Source organism: Cinclus cinclus, chromosome 4 (genome assembly GCF_963662255.1).
Source record: "Cinclus cinclus chromosome 4, bCinCin1.1, whole genome shotgun sequence".
Lineage (NCBI taxonomy): Eukaryota > Metazoa > Chordata > Aves > Passeriformes > Cinclidae > Cinclus > Cinclus cinclus.
This window is the reverse complement of record NC_085049.1, coordinates 44,866,794-44,880,804: the sequence shown is the minus strand read 5'-3', so window position 1 is coordinate 44,880,804 and position 14,011 is coordinate 44,866,794. Positions and strand designations below refer to the sequence as shown.

At 38.6% G+C, this 14,011-nt stretch overlaps 1 protein-coding gene across 1 annotated transcript; it reads left to right on the top strand.

Annotated features, from left to right (window-relative positions):
• Nucleotides 1-1,081: 1,081 nt before the first annotated feature.
• IFNG (interferon gamma) lies at nucleotides 1,082-4,482 on the top strand. The gene is made up of 4 exons (XM_062491179.1): nucleotides 1,082-1,204; nucleotides 3,142-3,210; nucleotides 3,535-3,714; nucleotides 4,357-4,482. The coding sequence occupies exons 1-4, from the start codon at nucleotides 1,082-1,084 to the stop codon at nucleotides 4,480-4,482; spliced, it is 498 nt and encodes a 165-aa protein (XP_062347163.1).
• Nucleotides 4,483-14,011: the final 9,529 nt, after the last annotated feature.

Here is a 14,011-nt window from a genome sequence, read left to right as displayed (position 1 = left end):
TACTGCTGTTCCCAGGGAATTCTTGCACGCAGCCTTTGGGCTTGCCATTGTTGGTGAAATTTGATTCTTCTCCATGAGAAATGACAGTTTTCCCTGCTAGAAGTAGTCCATGTCTATTCCACGGATGGAGGTCCTTTTTCAAGCAGCGAATGAAAAAATTTGATGGCATTAGCGGTCATTAGCTGAGATGGAAGGCGCTTCTGGGGAGAATTTCTTCCAAGGAATATCCAAAGAGTCATGTGGGGCTGAGATGGAGAGCTCTAATCTTTCCTGTTGGGAGACACTTTAATTTTCATCTGTTTCTGATGAACTACAGGCATCTTCCATTGCAGCCTGTGTGAACTGAGCCCATAAGTGCCCTCTTTCTGAGTCTCTCTCTTTTCTTTTCCCTATGGACCCTCTCTTTCTTTCTTTTCTCTTTCTTTCTTTGAATCTGGACTTGAAGAATGCAAGCAGAATGCAGCAGAAGTGCACCTTACACTGTGGAAAGGATGCAAACAGTGTTTCACAGAAGTACAGCAGCAGAAAGAATGTTTAAATCTCTAAGTGCCTGTATAGCACACCACGGCAAACTCAGTGGTTACTTCAAAAGAATACCAGAAATGAGTTGACTGTTGCACTGACCCTTTAACCACAAGATAAGATTTTTTTTCAGATGGTGTGTAAGAATAGGTTTGAGCCACAGTGCATATTCCTCAACCAGTATCGTAATTTCCCCCTTTTCCCCAACCACGTGTAAAAGAAACTTCATAACCTGCCACGTAAACGTTACCAGTTGATGAACCACTGAAAATTTTTCCAGGACCATGCTTTAACAAAGACGCTTTCGAGGGATTCCCTTGATTAGCCAAAAAATGAAGGGTTCTTATCTAACACTATCTTGTCTAAATATACACAGCCTGTCATGACGAAATAAAAAAAAAATCAAGACCAGGTATAAATACCACTGACAGGATGGTGAAGTTCAGTCGTCTACTTGCTTCTAATAGAAGATTAAACTATTAGAAGTTGAAGCTCTCTCCTCTTAGACCTGCTCTCCCAGAACTTCTCTGAGCAGTTTAACTGAACCATCACGAAGAAAATGGCTTTCCAAACCTACAGCTTGTTTGTTCTGTCTGTTATCATGATTTCTTTTGGACATGTTGAAAATAGATTGAATCTTCTTCAACTCCAAAATGATATAGACAAACTGAAAGCTGATTTTGTAAGTATAGTCTTCTGCATTTCTCTTCTCCTGCTGCTTGTGCTTTCCATATAGTCCAAACTCGAGCCCTGTTTGACATACTCAATATGGACCAACAGAGGGTAATCATGGAACTAATTTTGTGATCATAACTTTTTTAACAAGAATATGGATAATTTTTTTGGTTTTACTGAATTCTTTCATTCAGTTTTTCAATCGTCATAGTTATTGTAGTAATTTGCATTTATTTTAAGGATGTTCTTTTTTCACAATAGCTTCTTCTAGCTCAATTCAGCTTTGATTACATGCAATAATCAGTAACAAGAAACCTTAATGCAATTTATGGTGAATATATTAATAATCTCTATTCAGTTCTGACTGGACTCAATTTACTGACTTTTTAAATTTTATGTTAGCAGTGTCAATGGGAGATTTAGTACTGGTTAGCTATATAAAAAAATTGGAGATGAACTTTTGCTCTAACACATGCTTTTGCTACTTATTTTAAGTTGTAGTAGTGGGTTGCTCAAAGGTGATTTCTACTTCTTATTCTTTTGCATCCTCCAGTCATTTTTCTTCCACATGTGTGACTGATCTGGCATGGGAAAGTAATCTGGCATGATACTTCCTCTTGTGAAATACAATTTTGCTAACTTGATAACTGTAATGTTAATTCACCAATCTTCATCTGGAAGGCATTAAAGTAGTCCACAGTTGAATTCAGCAGGGATTAGTCACAGAAACAACAGATCTACAACAGAGTCACTTTTAATCAGCAGCTTTTATTTTCAATATATTTTTGTTGGGTTTTCTTCGCCCTCTACATGCATGGAAACAACTGCAACAGTCTGCTCCTATTTTCATCTCTGATTTTTCCATGACTTTTTCATAATTTTGTGCGAATGACAGTTGAAATTCAGTAGTCAGAGAACCACCCTGAAGTGGTAAAGACTAGTGTGATACTTCAGTGTTTGCAGGAAACTGGCTGTAAAAGTGGCATTATGTCTTAAATTTGTGATTAGCATAGACCAGGGGGAGTCTTACTAGAATATATGTAACTCCGTGAAAGTCATCCTGAGCCATGGTGAGCTTTTTTGTACTGACACTAAAACTTTGCTCCATAGCAGGTGCTTCCCACCTTTCAGAAGTAGAAAAAAATCAGTTTGTTAGTGTGCTCAGCATGGGCATCCAATCAGCCTAGGAGGATCCTGTCAGACTGCAAGTTTTCTCTTTGCACTCACTGTATTTAAAGTACGGAGCAGACAAAAGAAGGAAATAGTCAGTGCTGTATACAAAAAGGAAAAAAAGACACACAGAAGAGGAAATGATTCAGTTTGCCTTTCCTTGGAAGGAGAGTTGTATTGTTCTTTGTTTCCTAGAACCGGTTGCCAACATCTGAAGGTTAAACTCCATCCCTGTGAGCCTCTCAGCTGCCCACTAATCTTGCATATCCCCATACCTGGCTGTGGGCTACTGGGATATTCTCCCAATCTGCAAATTATAGTTTTATACTAAAACCAGCTAATTTTTGTTCCATATGAGATTTTACTGAGACTGTATGAATTTAAGGTCACAGACTACAAATTGCTGGATTTGACTTACCAGAAAACATGCCAAGATCAGACCTAATGATTTCCTAGCCAGTCGCTGTGCTTATGAGCTTTTATTTTCATCTGTCAGTAGCAAAACTTACAGGGAGCATTTGGGAAAATAGATGTGCTAAGCATCTCTATTCAGATGAGTTATAGCAGGAAAAGACATTGAAAAGAGGACTAATGCCATTTCTGTTATCAGACAGCCAAGCAATGGGACTTGGTGGTTAGAGAAGTGAAATCATTGATAGCTATGGGCCAGATGTGCAAAAAATCTGAATTTTGATGCTCATTTGAATAATGAACACAAATTTGCCTTGTAATAAATATTGTTTGTGTAATAGATATATTTGTTTCTTTATGCAGAACTCAAGTCATTCTGATGTAGCTGATGGTGGACCTATTTTTACAGAGAAGCTGTCAAGCTGGACAGAGGTTAGTCAAAACTAGATATGATGAAGCATCTCAGGCACTTTTTTGGTACAAAGCAGCTCCCAGAAGCAGAGTAATTAGCTGTGGTAGAGCAAATGTGAGCAGAGTTCTCTTTAGTAGCTTGGAAATGAGACAAAAATCCCCATAAAAAACCTTTCTACTGCACCATGAACAGAGATACAGCTAAGCCCAGGAGATGAGTTGCAACATCTTCTTTATCATTTTTTTTAAGTGGCAGGGAACCCCTGTATTCTGTGTTTTATCTTCCTTCCTTTCCCTGCTTGTGGGCACTCACAGACATTTCTTTTTGATTGCATTTTTCAACAGAGAAATGAAAAAAGGATCATCCTGAGTCAAATTATTTCCATGTACTTGAAAATGCTTGAAAACACTGACAGGTCAAAGGCTCATGTCAGGAACATAGCTGAGGAGCTCCATACTCTGAAAGAAAGCCTTTCTGATGGGTCAAAGAAGATGGAAGATCTCAAGGACCTGACAAACCTTCAGGCAAGTCTCTTCCTTTGCCTCCAAAGCTTGTGACACTATATTTTCCAATTGTGATTTCAGTGTGATTTAAGATAATAACATTTGAGTAACCTATATGGTAATCCCTGTGTAGCTCAGTTCATGCTGGAAAACCAAATATTTCCATCTGCAGGGGCTGCTTCAGGTCTACAGTGTGGTGTATGGCTGAGTCTTGCTGTAATGTGGCACAGAGGTGCTGGCAGCACTGTCACACAGTCTGTACATGGGAGCTGCCACTGACACAGCACTTTGGAGCATAGAAACTGGTTGGGAAAGTTGTGCCTGGCTATGGAATGCTCTGTGGCTGTGGGAGCACTTGGCTCATGGTGCTCATGAGCCAATGGCACAAACCACTGACCTCCTCAGTGATCAGCAGAAAATGCCCTAGTGGAGTCAGCTGCTTTTAGCTACAGGGTAGCTCTGTGTGCAAAGTAGCACAGAAGGTGGGAAAAAAAAATCTGTGATGTAGTGGTGCTTTGTTATGGGAATTAGGTAGTAGGGAACTGAAAATTGCAGATGTCCTTTTGTTTTACCCAGGTAGCAGGGTAACCTGTGTGTTGTGGTCAGTAAACAATTATACCTCATGGCATGACTTTTGTTCCATTTGTTTCTTGCTTATTACAGATGAGTGACTTGAAAATTCAGCGCAAGGCTGTGAACGAACTGTTCAGTGTCCTACAAAAACTGGGGGAAACCTCAATTTCTCACAAAAGAAAAAGAAGCCAGTTCCAGAGGCTGTGCAAATGCTAATGTCATCTTATGATCTTCTGTACTGAGCCACTGAGCAAATCTCGTTGAGACAAGAATGTTTCTATTTCAACCCTTCTATTATTTATTAATATTTAAGTGTCTTAAGTAATTATTTATAAAGAAATACTAATTAAAGTATTTATATTCCCTAATATTATGTAAGAAATTATTTTGTCTTAAAATTCTGTCTATTTGTTATATGTTTGTTGACCAGAAAATACAGAATGAAGCAGTTACCCAGTTTACCCAATTTCCATATAGAAATCTTGAAATTACTTATAATGGTACCCAGCGTTCTGTCTGGTGTTGTCTTGAGAGAGGGATGTTATGAGATTAATCTCTTCTATTTGTCATGGAGATACAAGCACCAGTATGGGGCAGTTACTCTATTCAGGAAAACATACTTGTGTCTGCTTACTACTAAACATCTAAACCCAAATCAAACAAGTAGACCTGCTTAAAGATAAGTAAATGTTGAAACTATTATTAATACTATTATTATTGTTATTATGCACTGAGGTTATCAGGAAGGCAGTCTACTTAATAACTCAAGAGAATGTGACTAGCTGTATTGCACTGACTTAACTTAAAGTCTCAGATTTTAAACATTTTTGTGTTTTTCTTTTTCTTTTCTTTTTTTTTTTTTTGTACTGAACCACTCAAATGTGTCTGTTGTAATTTTATTTATTTGGAGGTAGTAGTATGGAAGGTTTTATCTCAAGGACTATATTTTTGCACTAGAATATTATTAAAAAACTTCAGATTTTTAAACAGATATTTTTAAAAATTTGTATATTAAATAAATAAAAAAAAATAAAAGTGTGTTTTCATGTTTATTCATCATCATCTATGTGAAAAGAAAAATGCTATTGTTATTCTACATTTTTACAAACGACGGTCCTGCCCAGACATATAAAATGCATTTTTTTTCCTCCTGCCTGTCCAAGATTTAGGAAAGCCTTGGACATATTTTAAAAGAAATATGGCAGAAGAGTCTAAAATTTTCAAGTTTTTTTCATGTCTGAGAAAACATCATTTTGCTTGTTGGAAGGCACTGATCATTTGAAGTTTGTTGTTACTCTGATCAAAGGTAAAAAACACTCCCAAATTTCTCTGAAGGTCAAAGTTATGGAGCCTAGACTGAGCTCAGGCCATGCGCTGGGCTCTCTGCAAGTGATACAAGCTGGAGGCCTGGGGCAGCTTGGGCACATCTCAGAGGCTTCCAAATTCTCAGGTCCTCAGGGCTCTGCCATGATAAGTATCTGGGGGTTGACTGGCTGAACTGACTGGGAATAGGGTGGATTTTTCTCGGCATTCCTGCCAACATGAGACTTCTGATTACCCCCTGAGCTTTTACTGGATCCATAAAATCCAGAAATAGCACCACATCATGCCCGAAGTTCAGTTGCAGTAAGTTCTACAAGTTTAGTTGTAATTGTTGCAGCCATTCCTACTCCCATGGGCTCAGATGTCTCCCGTGGTTCAAGATGCCTTCATTCATATCCACATTTGACAGTCATAACAAAGTGACTTTGTGATCCTGGAGACACCAACTGATTTTGAAGGAAACAGCTGTTCTTGTTTATATTCATCACAGACATGCATATGCATGGGAGATGCAAGCGAAATTTCTCCTGTAGGATTTCTCTAGTTCCAGGACTAAGCATGATGAACATCAGTAAGCATTGAATATAGACAGCGTGTCCTTCTGTGCTCATGCTCTTTCATGAGGCATTAAAGGAGACTGACTCTCTTTTAGGGATACACAGCCAGGCGCAGCAAGTTCTATTGAAAAAAAACAAAGAAAAAAAAGAAAGAAAATTAAAAAGAAATTAAGGAAAAGGAAGAAAAAAAAAGAAGAGGAAGAGGAAGAGGAAAGGAAGAGGAAGAGGAAGAGGAAGAGGAAGAGGAAGAGGAAGAGAAGAGAAGAGAAGAGAAGAGAAGAGAAGAGAAGAGAAGAGAAGAGAAGAGAAGAGAAGAGAAGAGAGAAAAATGAAAAACATAAGAGAAGGCTTAAAGTTTCATTAGTCTTTGGCAGAGAGACAGTTTGTTTCCCCACTAGTTCTGAGTAAATTCATACTCCATTTCTTGAATTTAAAGCCAAGACTGGTTAGAAACTACTTTATTAGACTATAAATTGAAAATCTACAGTGCTTGTACACCCTGTTGTATGGTCCCATGGAAGCACAATTAAGGCAATTGCATCCAGAAGAAATAACATTTCCCAATCCAACCTGCTTTAGCTGTGCTCTGCTGTCCCCTGAATTCCTGAAGTTATCACATTAAATTTGGCTTATAGAGCAAGTGTTTTGCTGGGAGGAATATTCCAGGAAACTGGAATTTTTTAAAGCACCTTGAAATCTTTCATGTTAAACCTGACACTAGACATTGTAGAGATTCAGCAGCACTATCATAGTTATCTAACCATTCAAAGAAATCTAAACAATAAGTTTCCCAAATTGACCTGACTTTTCCCTGCTCAGTGTAGGTCTGTGCTATTTCTACAGAGTGCTTAAGATAAACTACTGAACATTCCTCACTTTGTTCTTTGTGATAATAGTGTTAGAGAAGAATATCATAAAGATCAGCCTCTACAAAGTAATTTTTCCCTTCCCATTCCATCCCATCCCATCCCATCCCATCCCATCCCATCCCATCCCATCCCATCCCATCCCATCCCATCCCATCCCATCCCATCCCATCCCATCCCATGCCTCTTTTGTATGGTATATAATTTTATACTATACACATTAGGTGAATCACCTTTAACATGAAAACCTGTCATCTCTTCTCTGACATTAACAGGAGTCCTGGATCTCCTTTTCTATGTCATTCTTTACAATATTCAAGTGAGGAGGGCACTTCCAGCTAAGCTAAATGTAAGGGTGAAATTAATTTTAATGGCTACCATAGATATTTCTATAGAAAAACATAGCAGAAGCTTTGAACATTTTTGATTGGAGTTCAGTGCCATTTCTGCCACCTACATGATCTAAGGGTGTTAATACATGTGTGTGCTTGGGAGTGAAAAGACATAATCTACTATTTAGTAGTTAAAATTAGAAAGGAAAAAAGTCAAAAGGAAAGACAATTGTCTGAGAATTTCACTTTGTTTTATGCATCACTTCCATAGCACATTAATTCTGTCCTTACTCTATTCTGGCACACTATCAGCTCTGATTTTAATCTGTGGTTTTATCACCTTGTCACTCTGTATTTTGTAGTCCTTTAATAGTGGTTCAGCTCTGGAGCTGGACTTCCTCTCTGAATCCTGCATAACTTAGTACATCAGCAAACTTAGTTATGAATATTAACTGCTTACTACATTACCAAACGTTATTGTGAATATGAATGCCTAAGTTAACATGAATAACCTAGCAAGCTTAATTCACAACTTCCCCTGTTTCTCAAGCTGCTGATGGCTAAATTTTAAAGAGTGATATTATTAAGGTTGGAAAAAACCTCTAGGACCATGGAGTCCAACTATTAATGCAACACCATTGTGTGTACTCCTAAACCATATCCCAAGTGTCACATCCACATGCCTTTGGAACACTTACAGAGGTGATGATCCCAGCACTTCATTGTGCAGCATATTCCAATGCATGACCAATGGCACAGCAAGCAAAACCATGGCTGAACCCACTTAACTGCAAAAACCATTCACTGATTCCTGCTCCTTTTTTCTATCTTTTAAGCACTTGCACATTTATATGAGCAATTTCTTTTCATGTAATGGCTCAACTTCTTTGGTAGCTTTACAGCAAGACTCATCAGGGATTCTTTTGAAGCTCAAAGATGTGGTTATATTTTGTCTCCCACTTGTCTGTATTCCCTGAGCCTTCACTAAACTCTACTACAAACAGTAAGCATGGTATAACATGTCACAACTGTCTCAATATTTACTATTTCCTTTTGCACTAAATTTATCCATGGGCCCACTCTGTCTTGGTACTGAGCAGTAAGGATGTCAGTTTTACTGGTTTGCAGTTTTCTGGGATTCCCTTGAGGCCTTTTGGAAAATTAACATCCCAGAATTCCACTTTGTGCGTGCCTGGTGTAGGGTCAGAGGTGGGAGTGGGTTGGAGTCTGCACACCCCAAAATCTGTCATTCAGCTGTTTTACCCTTGAGCCCTGCAGGACTCCTAGGTGAGGGCTGTCAGCTCAAATCTGTCCTTGCCATCATCTTCCTTCACTAGCCTAGGAATGACCATGGGATTTTTTTTTGTAAGTGGAAAGTAGAAGTAAAAAATAAAAAAAAATCTAAAAAGGTCTGGAGGTGTAAAAATCAGGTGTCAGATGGGTGTGGGGTTTTCAGCCCAAAAATAGCTAATCATACAAAACATTCCACCTACTTGTTGTCTTGTGTGGGGCAGAGTGATAACAACAACTACTGCAATGCATGGGATGTATGTAGGCTGCTGAAGTAGGTGAGGAGCAGCACAATGGCCTTGCAACAGCAAAAATATTACTTCTGGGTGTCTTATCTAGCTGTTGGTCCTCAGGCAAGATAGCAAAGTAAGGCCATCTGCCTTCCAGCTTCCTCTTTCCTTCTCTTATTTCACAGTTCCCTTTCACAGTGAGCAGAGACTTCCTGGCAAGGAATAAGAAAAGTGTATACAAAAAAATCTACCTGCAGAAAAAGTAGAGTAGTTCCTTGATCCATAGCAAAACCAGCTGTGGCTGTACGGTGGTCACATTATCCAGAGAGAAACTAGAATCAAAGAGGGCTCCATTCCCCACTGCATGCAGGAACCTCCTGCACCACTCCATGCTCACTGCTCTCATGGGCAAACGTCACTTGTGAAACTTCCCCCTACATCACTGCTCAAAGATGGCCTTGACCTTATCAAACAGAAAGCAAACCAGTCAGGTAAATCTGGTCTCTAGGTTGACCCTGGGTTGTGAGTGTAACAGGAGCAAATGACACTCAGCATTTCTTCACAGATTGTATCTATGTTATAGAAAAATGCAATAAAACATATCTCTGTGCATAAACATTTCCACAGAAAAGTATTCTCGAAAAATGTGTCATCATATAGAATGAACCCAAAGCCAATGACGCTGAAGGAAAGTAATTTCACAATTGATGATATTATTTTATCCTAAGTCTGTTAATGTCACCAGAGGTAAGAAAATTCCCCCTCAGAGTCACCCTTCTGATAGGTTCCTGAAGGTCAAACGTGTTGCTCACTGGCAAGTATTTCTCTGAGGCATGCACAACTCTCCTCATTCCACTTTCATTACTTCCTGCATTATCATCTGGTGTTCTCCTCCACAGGTTTCTGGTTGCATTCTTAAAAACTGAAGACATCAATGATTTATGATCCTATAAGGACACATTCAGGCTTCCCACTTCACTGCATCTTCAGAAGGACTGTTCAACAGAAACACCATGCAAAAAATGCTGCTCTAGCAATTAAAATTTTTTCTCAGGAATTTATAAGATATTTTATCCCCACTTGAGCTACATAATTACACTATTTCAAGGAACTGTGATGCTAAATTGAGTTTGAAATAATTCCCTACATTGAAAATTTAGCTATCAGGCTAAATAAATGCTAGAGAACTCCCTCTTACCCAATTTATTGCAATAATCATGTACTGTTCTTTACAATCTCTAGTGAAAAGCCAGTGGTGTGCTGTTCACTTGAGGTATATATTCCTTGGGTAGTTGGTGCTGCCTGAGGTTTCTGTAACATGTTGATTGATATAAAAATTAATAAAAGTCAATGGAAAAATTCCTTTTGATTTAAAAGTCATTGGAATTGGGAAACTGGATTCTGGATACCAATATAAGGTGTTTTTTTAAAAAAAAACCCTCATAACTTGAGTGGGATGCCCATACAATTGACTCTAGTAGATGAAAAGGTGTAGAAGAGGTTGATAGTTTAACATAGATCCTGCACTTTAATGAATTTATATCGAAACCAATCAGCCATGTTCACATTTGCTGAGAATATTTCCTATTTTCCCTAAACAGTCTCAAAATTACTCACATTTGAACCTGGTGTAGAGTCTAACAGAATTACTTAGAGAATTCTGAAGGATGTGAGTTTCTTTGCATCATCAGAAACCCAGCTACACACCACGGGCTCTATTCTATTTGGATGGTCCACACTTGCTTCTCTTTTGGCCACTCCAGATGCTCAGGCAACACCTTTTACTCAGTGATGGAAAGATTATATTACTCACTGTAAAGCTAAACTGTTTTGGTTTTGATTACAAAGAAATATGCTTAAATACTTTCCCTTATTTGGGGCAGTACAAAATGTTTGGAATAAAGTAGCTGTGAATTTATGGAAAGGCCATAATTTACTGATAAATGACAAAACTCCCAAGTTACAAAAAATACCATAAAATTATTAATTTAAAATGTATACAGTACCTTTTAGAGACTTCTAGAAAATACTTAAAATGCTGTCAAATGCCCTATGTCATTCATATCCATGCTCTCTCTTAGTTTGTTCATTAACAGAGCAGTTTAATAAAAATTATCTATGAATGAACAAATTGTTGTGATTTTTCATCTGACACAAAAAAAGCAAAGAGACTAAAAGTCCAGCTGGAGAAATTCATGTTGCATATCTAGTTACTGGGTATTTTTTTCCCAAAGACTTTGTAAAAATCATTTTCTTCTTAGCTGGTGAAAAAGTGATGTGGTTTTCAGATGGCGTTTATCACAAGTGGCTAGTGATATGGATATAAACGGAAAAAACTATTCATTTTAAAACCTTGAGCTGGTCTTAGTAAGCTAGCTCTTCATTTCAGAAAGTTCTTATGAATTCTAAAATCACGTGTAGACCAACCACACAAATGCTACATGAGCACACTGTATGGAAAGAGCAGCAATTAAAATAAGAAATTTTCATGCATTTGTGCCTGTATCAAAAATAAGCTACACAGAGATGGGCAAAATAACTGTCTTTTAATATGCACAGAGGAAAGCAAAATCTCAGAAAAATTAAACCCTTCAGCTAAGTAGTTTCTGTTCAATGAGGGAAGTTGCTTCTCAACAAGCCTTTCACATGCCATTCAAAAATAAAACCCAAATAAATAAAACCCAAATAAAACCCAATACAACCCGAACTTCAATTTTCACATTTTACAGAAATGGTGTTTGTCTACCTGTGGAACCAGCTTGCTGAAAGTTCTGTCTCAAACCAAAGGTGCTCTTTGAGGGTGTGAGAAGCACTGTCTGGCCTGACTGACTAAAGTTAAGGAGTAGCTTTGCTGCTTCCACAATTTTAATAGCCCCGGGCACCTTTTTAATCCATACAGCACACATTTTGCATATTTTTCACTTTGTTAGACCATGTACAACATCAATTCATAGGTTTGCAATTTTGCTAGGCCATTTTCTACTCCAAAGGGGCTTTTCTGATAAACATTCTAAAATGGTGAGGAAATGACTGACAATACAGAACCAAAATTTTCAAGAAGACACATTTAATACTGGATAGACTTCTTTTTGATTTATTTGTCAGGATGTTCTATCATTCCCAGTACTTGCCTGTGTGCATTTGTCTGGGGAGCATTTCTGAAAGCGCAAAGCAGTGATGAGGCAGGGTTCTTGGGAAATACTAAGTTAGGATCTGAGACAGCACTTCCCTCTGGGTGGGACAAAATACAAAACACATCTGCCCTGACCCTCTTCCCACATGGATAGTTCTGCTCTCCTGGAGCCTGTGTTTCCTTGTATCTTCTCTAACCTTAAATTCAGAGTAAGCAATCAACAGTTGAGCATTTGCTCAATGATTCAGATAGGCAAAGGAACAAGGCTTTCAACTTAACCTTCCTCCTCAGCTCTTGTTTCTGGTTCAAACTTCCATTGTTTTGTTATGTTTTCTTTCTAACTAGTCACATTTCTCTCTGGTCACCTCTGACTCATTTTTTCCCGCTCCCAGGAAAGTTCCCTGATTTTTTTACCCTGCTTGGCCCTTCCCAGAGCCCAGCCTTCCTGAATGTATGAATAGGGCCAAAACTCATCCTTTCCTATGGATCTCTTTTCAGGGCTTACTGCTTCCCATGCGATGTAACCCAGATAAAGCTGGCTGAACACAAAGGAAATCTCTGTCAGATGAACGCATGCGTGCTTGTATTTATACAAATGTGAGTACATCTTAATACCTGTCTACTTTCAGAAAAATCCAAACCACCCTTTATCCACCTTCAGCCCCCCAGTATCTTAAAAGCACATTATTTAGCCACATACTTTATCCATTTCTAAAAAGAATTATTTGACTTTATTATGATCTTTCTAATCTTCCGTCTGTTCTTTATTCTATCAAACCCAGTTGCACCCTGGGTTTATCAAATTTATTAGCACCTTGTGAGATCCTATCAAATATTGGTATCTAATTTAGTTGAGCTGATACTGTAATGTTCTGTCCCTAACATCTTTTGTGGTATCCATTATTTGGAGAGATTCTTATGAACATAAGACATAATGAATCCACCATTTAAGTGTGGGAGTTTTATTTTTTTGTCTGTCTATTTCTTACCTGGAGTTCATCAGTTTAATCTTCAAAGGAAAATCTGTGGGTTTTGTTCTTTTTTACTATTGTTATTTTCTTCCTGGTAGTTATTCTCTGTTTGTCTGTGTTTGAGCTAGAAGAGACCTCCTGTACAATGCCTCTTCAGCCACAAGAACATGCAAAGACAGGTATAGCAAATTTGGCATCAAAGTAGCTTCTGCTATTCTGACATATCAGAATAACACTGTTACTGTTTTTCACCTCCAAGAAGGAGTGAAAGGGGGTAGATGGTCCTGAGTTTAAAAATGTCTGGCTGAGGGTTATCTCAAGAAGAAAGATTAATTTCTTTTTCACTGTCATCCTGCTCTGCCACCCCAAAGTACTGGCACACAAATTTTTATCTTACTGAGAGGTACATACACACGTGTAACTTGTCTCAAACCCAAGTATTCTGCAGCAGGATTTATTCATTTACACTTAGCAGCTGGACTACACACTTGAGTTTAACTGCTAAATAAAATTGTTCAAAAGGAAATGCTAGCTTTCATGTGCTTGAGAAGACTGTGATGAGGGGTAGGTCTGTAACAAAATTCAGGTGAAAGAGTCCCAGGCAGTACCACATCTGATAGCCTGGTTTTGTATCACCACAGCTGTCTCAAGAGTGCCAGAGGGAAGCCAAATTTTCTTTCCTGCAGCTGCACAGTTTTAAGACACACACTGAGCTGTGTGGGCTGAGATACACCTCTGGGCTGAGCAGCAAAGCGCCTGCCAGGAACACCTCATGCAGTTCAGCTCCAGCCCCCGCCTGCCTTCAGCTTGCACAGGTGGCTGAACCAACAGAAAAGCAAACCATAGAGCTTGTAAAATGGGGGGTAATTACTCCACAGCGCACAGCAAGCAGGGCTCAAAGCAGCCCTGGATTCCCTGCATGTGTCTAACATAAAGCATTACATACCTGCTCTCTCTGGACCCCTTGCAAGCAGATATGATCTAGCCAAATGTACAAATTCTGGGGTGAGCAAACCTTTATTGAGAAGAGGAATTGATCCTAC